This window comes from Myotis davidii, unplaced genomic scaffold, assembly GCF_000327345.1.
Source record: "Myotis davidii unplaced genomic scaffold, ASM32734v1 scaffold580, whole genome shotgun sequence".
Taxonomy (NCBI): Eukaryota; Metazoa; Chordata; class Mammalia; order Chiroptera; family Vespertilionidae; genus Myotis; species Myotis davidii.
Window position 1 is genome coordinate 2,533,801 of NW_006293313.1, and position 12,482 is coordinate 2,546,282.

Sequence of the window (12,482 nt, forward strand, 5' to 3'; positions counted from 1 at the left end):
ACTGGAGAGCATTATGCTAAGTGAAATAAGCCAGTCAGTGAAAGATATATACCACATGATCTCACTCATTTGTGGAACATAAAAAACATTATAAAGTGTTGAACAAAAATAGATAGAGGCAAAGAAGCATTGAACCGACTGTCAAACTACAGTGGGAGGTGGGGTGAGGGGGAGGAGGTAAGAGATCAACCGAAGGACTTGTATGCATGCATATAAGCATAAATGGACACAGACCTGGGTGGGGTGGGGTGGGGTGAGGGCATGTGCTGGGGAGTGGGGGTGGCCAGGGAGTTGTCAATGGGGGTAAAAGGAGACTTAGGTAATACTTTAAACAATAGAGAATTCAAATTAAAAAGAAAAAACAGAACTAGTTTGCCTGTTCCGGAACTTCATTGTATGTGCATATCACAGTTTGTTTATCCATTCCCTTATTGATGGATGGTTGGTTGTTTTCAGTTTTTGGCTATTAAAAATAAAGCTGCTGTGTACATTTTTATACAATTTTTTTAATGGATATGTGTTTTTGTTTCTAGTGGGTAGATTTGATGGGTTAGGGCAGATTTGCTTAATGTTATCAGAACTCCCAAACTGCTTTAAAGTTGGGTCCTTTTACATGATGACTTTCACTTATTCTGCATCCTTACCAACATTTAGTATTTGTCAATGTTTTAATATTAGCCATCTAATATGGTGGGTGTATAATGGTATCTTATTGTGATTGTAGTTTCCTGTTTCTCGATGCCTGTTGATACTCAGCACTTTTTTTATATTCTTAATGGTCATATGTATACCTTACTTTGTGAAATGTCTATGCCAGTTTTTCTCATTTTTAAATTGGGTTATTTGTATTTTTATTAACAAATTATAGGGGTCAATTGTATAACTTGGACCACAAATCCTTTGTTAGATATGTGTTTTGCTAACATTTCCTCCCAGTCTTTTGACTTGCTTATTGATTTTCGTAATATCATTAGAAAATCAGAATTTTGATGTTAAGTGTAAGTTATTAAATTTTTTCATAGTTATTGTTTTTAGTATTCTAAGATATCATTGTTTACTCTCATATTATGCAGGTATTCTCCTTCTAGAATGTTTTCCCAGAAGCTATACATTTATAGTTTTAATTTTTATGTGTAGATCTATGATCATCTCCAGTGTTTTTTTGTGTATGGTATGAGGAAAAGGTCTAAGTTCATTTTCCTCCAGATATCCAATTTTTCTACTGCAATTTACTGAAAAGATTTTCTTTTCCTCTGACTTGTTTTAGATTTTGTTGAAATTTTGTTGGTAAGTAAGTGTGGGTTTAATTTTGGACTCTATTCTCTCCTGTGAGCTGTTTACCCTTATGCCAGCCTTCATTACCTTGGCTTTAGAGTAAGTTTTGAAATCAGTTTGCCAGTCTTCCAACTTTTTTATTCTTTCCTCATATTGTTTTAGCTATCCTAGGTTCTTTGTATTTATATATAAATTTTAAAAACAACTTGTTAGTGCTATAAAATATCTGCTTGTATTTTAATTGGAATAGCAAATAAATCTATAGATCAATTTGAGAAAAACTGGCATTATTAACAATATTGAGTCTTCTAATCCATAAGATGCTATATATTGCTACTTATTTTAATTTTTCTCAATGACATTTTGTAGTGTGCAAGGTAGAGGTCTTATACATCTTTTGTTAAATTTATCCATATTTTTCTGTTTTTTTGAGGCTATTGTAAATGGTTTATTGTTTTAAAATTTTATTTACAATTGTGTGTTACAAATGTAGTGATTTTTGTATTATTGACCTTGTATTTTGACAAAGTTATTATTTCTGATGGGTTTTGGATAGTTTAAAAGTATTTCTTATATATACAATTACGCCTTCCTTTTCTTGTATGGCTTACCTATTTCTTTTTTCTTGCCTGTTACACTGTCTGCGACCTCTGATACAGTGTGGACAGAGGTGGTGAGAGCAGACACCTTTGCCTGGTCTCCCATCTAGAGGAGAAAGCATTTAGTCTTTCACCTTTCAATATCATGTTAGCTGCAGGTTTTCCCATGGACTGTTTCTCATGGTTTTCCAGGTTGAGGAAGTTTTCTTTTGGAGTGTGATTAACTTAACCTTTGTTAAATATTTTTTAATTGTCAATAACTTGCATTACAGTGAAATGAAATTAACAATATAAACTTTTTTTTTTGCCTTTGAGAGGCCACTAAGTCAGTGGATTGTAGTATGTGCTGCCTCAGAGTCTTTTTTTTTTTTTTTAGCACTGAAACCACCTTGCCCTGATACTGTTTTTTTAAAAATATACTTTTATTGATTTCAGAGAGGAAGGGAAAGGAGGAGAGAAACAGAAACATTAATGATAAGATGGAATCATTGCTCGGCTATCTCCTGCACAGCCCCCACTGGGAACCGAGCCCACAACCCGGGCATATCCCTTGACCGGAATCAAACCCAGGACCCTTGAGTCTGCAGGCTGAGGCTCTATCCACTGAGCCAAACTGGCCAGGGCGCCTTGATATTGTTAATACTACATTTGATAGTACTACAGTTAAAATACATTGGCACTGCATTTTGCAGCATTTGTCATTTTAAAAATAAGTAAATAATCATCATCTAGATATGATTTTTTCAAAGCACTAGTTAAATATTCATATAGAATCGGGTTAAGTAGTAAAATTGATGAATGTTACCCTTAATTTAAATATATTAGAAGACTAATCATTTTCCCCCTGCAATTTGGTCATAAATTTTATAGCTTTCGTGTGAAGCTTATGTCAACAAGGGATTGCAAGGAACTATATGTAGTCTGAATTTCACAGAAACTGGTTATTAGTGTTTTTCTGTCATCTTAGACTCTTTAAGCTTTTTTATATGACTTATATTAAAATGATATTGAATATTTATTTGTTCAACTCCTGTTCTATACCCAACTCTGTAGTGTAGACACTTGATATATAATGAGGAATAAAATGTTGCTTCTATCATGGGGCTGGCAGTCTAATCAGGAAGACTCCCCTGGATGAAAGAGATCATTATAACTATGGTAAGTGTGGAATCTGGTGTAGTCTGGGAATTCATGGAAGATTTTTCTGAGGAGATAGTATTTGAACTGAAAGCAAAGAGTACATCTGAATTAACTAAGAGAAATGTGATGGCATAGTAAGCAGCAGGTTCAGATAACCTAGGCAGCAGGGAACATAGCACATATATGTGTGACTGGGGGAGGGTGGAGTGATGGGGGACACAGAGCCAGTTTAGCTAATCCTAAACAATATAGAAGAGAGAAGTAAGATTGACTAGATATATGGAGGCTGGATTTTATAGGGCCTGTTAGGTCTTTATCTCTAAGGGCAGTGTCAAACCACGGAAGTAATTTAAATAGAAGAGTGGTACAATCTGGTTTGCAGTTTGGAAAGAATATTCTTTCTGTTTTGTGCATAATGGATTGAAAAGAGGCTACATAAAATTTAGGAAGCCACTACAGTAGTCCACACACAAGATAATGCTAGCTTGCTTAGTGTAGTGACAGTGATGATGGAGAAAAGTTAACCAATGGGAGTAGTAGTAGAAGAAATAGTTAAAATCTGAATGTATAAATCATTGGTACATTTAATAAATATATTTTAAAACCTTTTACTTTATTCTATATTTGTTTACTTTTTAATATATTATATTAGTTGTGTAGTTCTTGATAGTCATTGCCTACTTCTATCCTATTTACCATCGATGACTGACGTCCTTCTTGCTTTACTGTTGAGAGCCTGTTGAGTAATTGCTTAGATGTTTAATAACAAAATATTGATACATAAAAGAATATATAAAACATCTTTAAGGTATAAATAAAAAACCAAATACCTGTGATGTATCATCTCATATAGTTATAGAGTTTTAGCTGTTAGAAGTAATTCTGGAGAAATCCCAGGCAGACAGGCAGGTGAGCAATTAGGAGCCAGAGGTCCTCTTAGAGATTTTCTGACTAGCATCCATCAGTTGAAAGGAGAGGAAGGGTAATGACTGTATTAAGAGTGGCAATAATCAAACACCTAATGACCCTGCAAATGAAGAGAATTATGCCTAATGTAAAAACAAAGAATGCTTAATGTAAAGAGCTATGTAGATATATGATAATAATACTCTTGTTATTAGAGCTTCACATTGTAAATTAGTTCCTATATAAACAGATCTGAGAAAAGGGTGGGAAGGAAGAAAAGTGAGGGACTAGTAGAAACAACCAGTCTCTAAAAAGAAGAAAATTATCTTGTTAGAACTACTGAAACTTTGGTGGAAGTTGGTGGAAGGATAGAAGGAAGTTTAATGGGTCAAAGGCACTGCTCCTTGAACTTTCTTTCTCATATACCTTTGAAAGCATGTACAATTACATGTTATTTATAGCATTCTTACATTCAGATCCCTGCCTGTGATTTTTGGGAAATAAGTGTGCTTTATTGGTCTACTGTTTGAATTTCCATAAATGAGATTTTTTTTGCCATGTACCTGATTTTAGAAAATTATAATTCAAAACTGTCTTTAAAATGTGTAAAATTTATACTTGAAAAATCGTTTGTTTAGATGCTTTTTATTTTTCAATGGTTTTGTAGTAAAACATTATTTGACTTTTCTTTGTATGGAATGTGGGATCTTTCTACATTTATGAATATTTATCTAATGTAATTTTAATTTTTAATATTATTGTAAAATGTTCGTTAAATCCAATTTTGTATGATTTTAATACTTTCAGGCATTTCTAAAATCAAAATGCTGCCCTATCTGGTTTGGCTCAGTGGATAGAAAGTCAGCCTGTGGACTGAAGGGTCCTGGGTTCGATTCTTGTCAAGGGCACATGCCTGAGTTGTGGGCTTGATCCCCAATGGGGGGCATGCAGGAGGCATCCAATCAGTGATTCTGTCCAGTCATTGATGTTTCTGTCTCTCCCCTCTCTGAAATCAATAAAAATACTTTTAAAAAAGTCAAAGTGCTTTCCTATAAGATAGAACTTTTCTAGCTTTTTAAAAAATTGGCATATGATTGAAATATAATATCCTATTAGTTTCAGGTATACATCATAGTGATATGATATATATTCCTATATAATAAAGAGGTAATATGCAAATTAACCCTCACACCCTCACAAGATGGCAGCCTACGACCAGGCTGGCAGGGGGGTTAGTTAGGGATGACCAAATGACTGAACAAGCAAGCTCCTTGGGGCGACTAGGTTGGCAAGGGGGTTAGTGAGGGATGACCAAACGAATGAACAGCAGGCTGACAGGGGGGTAGTGAGGGGCAACTAGGCCAGTGGGGGGCACAGTTGGGAGTGACCAGGCCAGTGGTGGACAGTGAGGTGTGACCAAGCCGGCAGAGGGGAGCAGTTGGGGGTGATCAGGCTGTCAGGGGGCAATTAGGGGTGATCAGGCTGGCATGCAGAGGCAGTGAGGCGTGATCAGGCCAGCGGGGGAGGCAGTTAGGGGTGACCAGGCAGGCAGGCAGGTGAGCGATTAGGAGCCAGAGGTCTAGGATTGTGAGAGGGATGTCCAACTGCCAATTTAGGCCCTATCCCAGGGATCAGGCCTAAACTAGCAGTTGGACATCCCCCAAGGGGTCCCGGGTTGGAGAGTTTGCAGAGGGTGCAGGCTGGGCTGAGCACAAATTTCATGCACCGGGCCTCTAGAGAGTGTGTGTGTGTGTGTGTGTGTGTGTGTGTGTGTGTGTGTAACATTAGAAATAATCCCCATAGTAAGACTACTTACCATCTATCATTATACAAAGTTATGACAATATTATTGACTCTATTCTCTATGCTGTACATTACATCTTTATGACTTATTTATCTTATAACTGGAAGTTTATACCTCATAATTCCCTCCCCTAGTTTCACCTGCCCCCCAACCCATCCCCTCTGGTAACCAACAGTTCGTTTCTGATACCTATGAATCTGTTTCTGTTTTGTTTATTTGTTTTGTTTTTTAGATTCCACATATAATTGAAATCATATGATATTTATCTTTTTCTGTCTGACATATTTCACTTAGCATAATACCCTCTAAGTCTATTCATGTTGTTACCAATGGTAAGATTTCATTTTTTATGGCTGAATAGTATTCCATTATATATATATACCACATCTTGTTAGTCCATTCATCCATCAGTAGACACTTAGGTCACTTTCATATTGTGGCTATTATGAAGAATGCTGCAATAAATATATGGGCACATATAGCTCTTCAAATTAGTATTGTTGTTGCAGGCACACAGAACATCAGGGAAGTGTTATCATACAGTCTCCTGAGTCAGAGGGGAGAGCTATCTTTCCTCAGTTCGTCTCTTCTTCTATAAATGATGAGTGCGGTGCTCATATTGTGCAGGAGTTGTTTCAAGAACATGAGGGACACTTTACCTTGCTTAGGTGGCCCCCACAATCACCAGGTCTCAATCCAATTGAGCATTTGTGGGACAAAGTTAAAAGAGCCATCAGACAGCTGGTTCCACAACCATCAAATTTCACAGAACTGGACAGTGCTATTCATCAGGCATGGTGTTAGATTCCTCACATCACCTTTCAACATCTCGTGGAGTCACTGCCAAGAAGAATCGCTGCAGTATTGAAGGCAAAAAGTGGCCCAACGAAGTACTGATGTCAGGTGGTCATAATAATCTGGCCACTGTGTGTGTGTGTGTGTGTGTATCCCACGTTCAAAGTGTGTTAAATCGAGGTGTTTACCCATATCTTCAGAGAAAAATCACTTCTGTTGTGGTAAACAACCTGCTTCCCTATTTATAATGGTCTGGTCCTCTAGCAACTTCAGCGCGAAATTATAGTTAATTTGCCTACAGACGTCAGGTAGTCATAATAATCTGGCCACCCAGTGTATATATATATATATATCACATATTATTATTCATTCATCTATCATGGACACTTGGGTTGCTTCCCTATGTTGGCTATTGTAAATAATGCGGCAGTGAACATAGGGTTGCCTGTATCTCTTTGAATTTTGTTTTCTTTGGATGCACCCCTATGTTCACTGCAGCATTATTTACATTAGCCTTTTTATATTAAATTTAAATATTTACTTTCAAACCTCAACATGGTTCTCATTCTAAGATTGTTATTCTAACTTGTTTATAAATTTTTCTGGTAATGAAAAATGCACTTCCATTCTCTTTACCTAAACCCTTAAAATTTTTTAGCAATAATAGGTCTTCCTGAAAGGCAGATCAACATAAAGGAAAGAATAGGGTCTCTGTTCTTTACAAATGGTTGTTTGAAATCCAAAAGAATTCCTCTTAGACATTTCCTGACTGGCAGCCATTGGTGGAAAAGAGAGAGAAAAAGGATGGGGTTCATAAATACCATGTTAATAATGACAGTTTTGTCCCATTTCAATCCTAGGTTCATGAGTCTGTAATAGGCAAGTTATCATACCTTCTCTAGAACCCTTTCTCTTCTCTTGGGAGATGATAATGATGGTACCTACTTCATAGAAAGTTAGGTTTTTATAAGCACATAGCATAGTGATTGGCACATAGAATGTACTCAACAAATGTTAGTTCTCTTCCATTTTCATCTTTTTATTTAAATCATTATCCAAGGATCCCCTCCCCCCCCAATTGATTTTTAGAGAGAGTGAAAAGGAGGGAAGAGGAGGAGGAGAGAGAGAAACATTGATGCGAGAGAGACACATTGACTGGTTGTCACCTGCATTTGCCCCAAAGTTCATGCCCTTGCCTGGGAATTGAACCTGCAATCCTCCAGTCTGTGGTCCAATGCTCTAACCACTGAGCAGCCCTTCAGGTTCCATTTTCATCTTAATTTCCCTAACTTAATTCTGAAATATTGGTAAATTGGTTCTAAATCACTTTTAAGAAAAGTGCTGACCCCATAAGAATTATGCTTAAAATAGTGAATGTTTGTTGATAGTAACTCAAAGTAAATAAAACTGTTTTTAACTATCATCAAATAAATGAGCTGAATTTTCTTTCTTTGAACATGGGTATGGGTAACTCAGGTACTGTATGACAAGTTCTTTGACTCGTTGAATCTTTTTCATGTTAGGGTGAAAAGTGGACTAAGCAAACATTCTGCTTATTTTTAATACCTACTCTGCTGAGGTCATATTTGACCTTAAATATTTTCCCAAATTGATTTTAGTATACAGGTGTTAGCTCCAAGGCTTTGTTTGTACAGTTAACTACATCAAATTCAGCAAGTTAGTGTGGGTGTGGCAGGGATTTGAGAGATTAGGTGATTTCTAACTTCTGTTAATCAAAATATAACTATATTTTAGAGAATAAAAATAGTAACTATATCACTTGAGTTCATGAAGACTTAGCTGATTTTTAATAATTAATAAGTTTTTTCTGCCAATGAGCATTAAATTACTGCTGACTTTTTAGCGTCATAGTACCTTGTGGTAGTTTTTCTGCAGGGTTTAAAGGTGTATTCCAGTTTTGTTTTATTTTTCCTGTCCTGTCCAGAGGAAATAATCTTTACAAATGATACAGGGAGACTATTTCTAGAAGTCCATACATGCCATTAATATGTTATAAGGATCGGTCAGTCCCATTGTCTTCTTTTGTCAATCTTGATCGGAGCTTGCCGAGTAAGTCTATAAGCCTGCATGTGCCTGGCAACTGTTACCTAGTGACAGTTTCAGCTGCTGTAGCCATTGGCTGTGCTGTTGATTGGGGCAGGAGGACCGAGTCACCTTTCTGATGGTGAGTTCTTCTGCATCAGCTCAGGATGAGGAGGAGGAGCCGGGCTCCAGCTCAGGTGGAGGCAGTGATGCCGAGCGATTGTGAAGAATATCCTGACAGCATCCTGGAAGCTGCATCACAGTGAGTCGGACTTCTGAATCAAGCAGCTCATAACAGTGAATGTATGTGAGGAGCACTGCCTTATTCCTGTAACAAGAGAACTATTTTGTGACAAGTGAAGCTGGGAATGTGAAAGGAGGAATATCCTGTGGCTGTTTTAAAAGAAGAAGGACTTCCCTGCATGACTTGGTGATGCACGAGAAAATAACTTTCAGAAGAGTGCCGCTGCATTGTTCCTGAGGAAGTCTGTGTTTTTAACCTATGGCATTTCTTCAAAAGGTGTGACAACAAAGGCTGACAAGCGACTCTCCGAAATGCCTATACTTTAAAAAAGACTTTTGACAATGTTAACCTTGTATCAGGACGACCTTGGAAGCCTGTTGGGTGGATTCATTCCTGCATTATTCCTTTCATTATTTCAGACTCTAGGATTTAAACTCATCTTGATGTGTTAGAGGTATTTTGAAACAAAATCATTTTACAACCTACCCAATGGCCCCTATGCTAATTGAGTACTTGCTCAAAATAGAATGCAGAAATAGAAGAGACATTTAAAAAAACATATGGCTGCTACATAACTGCAAAAAATGCAAACCAGGTAAATTTCTACTTTCAGAAGATTTAGTTGAAGTTTCTTTATTGTGTTAATCATCTAATGAAAATAGAAAAGGCAGAGAAGTATAGATTATGCTGTCTACTAGAAATACCTAAGTAGTAAATAATGGCAGCATTTCTAGTCAGATAAGCTCAGAGTAGGTAGGAAAGTTTCCATTATTGTCTAAATTTCATGTAAATTCACAGATATATTTGAGACATTGGTGTGGTTGCAAGGTGAGCAATAACTTTGAGCTGTATATTTTATGGTCATACTTCATTTTAAGGAAGGTGGCATATCAGACAATGAAAGTTAATGATGCTGAAATTAATAGCAAAATGATGTATTTTTCTTTTGAAAAGGAAGAAGTATAAATTACATTGTTGATGGTAGCACCAGTAACTATAATATACTAAAACTGTTTTTTTTTTCTGAGCACTTAAAAAATGCATGCAGAATGAAAAGTTTGTCATATTTTGTCAGGTGTTAACCCATTACCTATTATCTCCCTACTGGAAATATGTATTGTTTTGTTTTGTTTTTCGCATGAAAGCTATATGGCAATCTGGAGTCTGTTACCTCTGTTCTACTCCTTTGTGCCCAAATACAGATGAGTCTTTTGGAATTAGCCTTTTCCAGAAAGGGGGTAGTGGTGGCAGTTCTTAGCTTCTTAAAGAAATGAGAGAGAAATGGATCATAAAGTTGACCCACCAGCATCAAACCCTCAACTGAGCTCCCAAACACTCTTTGTCACAATGAACTTTTTCTTAGCTTTCCAACCAAATCTGAGATCTTAATTATTTAAATTCTAAAATATGAATCCACTTCTTATGTTAGATGAAACAGGAAGCCTGAGACAATTTCAGACTTTTTCTTTTCTCATTCTTTCTAGTTGATCCTTAAGAAACAGCCTTTCTGAGGAGGACAAACAACCCACAGAAGCTTTTCTTCTCTTGGCAATTGCTTTTTTTCTTTTTGCAGCTTTAATTTTTTATTGTGCAAGGTAATAAATCCATTTTCCCTAGAAGTGCCTTGTGTCTACAAAAAGTTGTTTGAGACCACCAGAGGATGCTAATGGTGACCTTTCTCCACCTCCGCTGTAGCTTATTCTCCTCCCTCACCCCTTAAAACTGAGGTGTGTCATTGCTCACTGAGGCTGATGAAGAGACTTGAGTCCTTTCTGGGATGCTCAGCTGTGACAGAAGCACTGCCACCGTCTCCCGAAGCTGATTCTGAGACTCTCAGGTGCAGAGTTTAACAGATGCTGGCAGGGCACCGGCTTGCTGTAGCCCAGGCTGCAGGTTCCCTCAATTCCAAGCCATGAACGAATCCAGGTGGACTGAATGGAGGATCCTAAACCTGAGCAGTGGCCCTGTGAATGTGTCTGAGCGTCACTCCTGCCCACTCGGATTTGGCCACTACAGTGCAGTGGACATCTGCGTCTTTGAGACAGTTGTTATTGTCCTGCTGACATTTCTGATCATTGCTGGGAATTTAACAGTCATCTTTGTCTTTCACTGTGCTCCACTCTTACACCATTATACCACCAGCTACTTCATCCAGACGATGGCATATGCTGATCTTTTCGTTGGAGTTAGCTGCTTGGTTCCTACTCTCTCACTTCTCCACTACTCCACAGGTATCCACGAGTCACTGACTTGCCAGGTGTTTGGATATATTATCTCTGTTCTCAAAAGTGTTTCTATGGCATGTCTTGCTTGCATAAGTGTGGATCGTTATCTTGCAATCACCAAGCCTCTCTCCTACAATCAACTGGTCACCCCTTGTCGGCTGAGAATTTGCATTATTTTAATCTGGATCTACTCCTGCCTAATTTTCTTGCCTTCTTTCTTTGGCTGGGGGAAACCTGGTTACCACGGTGACATTTTTGAATGGTGTGCCACCTCTTGGCTCACCAGTGCCTATTTTACAGGCTTTATTGTTTGTTTACTTTATGCTCCTGCTGCCTTTGTTGTCTGCTTCACTTACTTCCACATTTTCAAAATTTGCCGGCAGCACACCAAAGAGATACATGACCGGAGGGCCCGGTTCCCGAGCAATGAGGTGGATGCCCCTGGAGAGACTGGACACAGCCCCGACCGTCGCTACGCCATGGTCCTGTTTCGGATAACCAGCGTATTTTACATGCTGTGGCTCCCCTATATTATTTACTTTCTTTTGGAAAGCTCCCGGGTCTTAGACAATCCAACGCTGTCCTTCCTAACAACCTGGCTTGCTATAAGTAATAGTTTTTGTAACTGTGTGATATACAGCCTTTCCAACAGTGTTTTCCGGCTAGGCCTCCGAAGGCTTTCCGAGACAATGTGCACGTCTTGTATGTGTCTGAAGGAGCAGGACACGCGAGACCCCAAACCCAGGAAACGGGCCAATTCCTGCTCCATTTGAAGAGAACTGCCCAGTAAATCAAGTGTAATGGATAGTGGTTTGTGTTCATAGTCTTGATTCATCTGGAAATTTGCCACTAGAGAAATATTTACTTGAATAGTAATATGAGATGAAGGGACTAAAGGTTTCATTTTTTTCTCTTTTTTTCATGGAGGAAAAAACTAAAGGAAAGGATGTATAGAGAGTAATCTCATGAGATAAATATAGCATGTGAGTATCAATATGCAGTAGTGGGAAAAATTAAGCACTGAGGATGACAAAAGTAAGTCAGATATTCCACAGGATGCGAGCCAAGCCCCTCGGTGTCTTTCTCTCTGATTGAACTCTGTCCTCTGTCTTTGTCTCTGATTCTTGTCTCTTTACTCTCATTGTCTTTGTGGAAATTACTTGCATCAATTTTCCTCTATAGAAAATTGCTACATATTATATATGTGGCAAAGTATAATCTTTGGCATCAAAGTGTACTTTTAAACACACTGATCTGAAATCCGTAAGTGGTCTCTCATGGATGTATAGTAAGCATTGTATGTTAGTACCTGCCACACAACCCTTTTTGCTTGTGTTTTTATAATCTCCACAGCACACATTTTCTGCCATGAGCAAAAAGAAACAGTGTTTTTCTTTTAACAGGGTAAAATGATGCTCCCCTCCCCTGTATTCCTGCTGTATTTCCCTTTA

General features: G+C 37.8%; 2 protein-coding genes across 2 annotated transcripts in view; both read left to right on the forward strand.

Moving 5' to 3' along the window:
- RABGAP1L (RAB GTPase activating protein 1-like) overlaps positions 1-12,482 on the forward strand; it is a 391,910-nt gene that overhangs the window by 107,578 nt on the left and 271,850 nt on the right.
- GPR52 (G protein-coupled receptor 52) lies at positions 8,174-12,476 on the forward strand. The gene is made up of 3 exons (XM_015566065.1): positions 8,174-8,196; positions 8,724-9,401; positions 10,291-12,476. The coding sequence occupies exon 3, from the start codon at positions 10,719-10,721 to the stop codon at positions 11,802-11,804; it is 1,086 nt and encodes a 361-aa protein (XP_015421551.1). The 5' UTR covers positions 8,174-8,196; positions 8,724-9,401; positions 10,291-10,718; the 3' UTR covers positions 11,805-12,476.

Bases quoted from the DNA above. Each gene is read 5' to 3' on its own strand.
- GPR52 (XM_015566065.1), top strand. From the start codon at position 10,719: ATGAACGAATCCAGGTGGACTGAATGGAGGATCCTAAACCTGAGCAGT.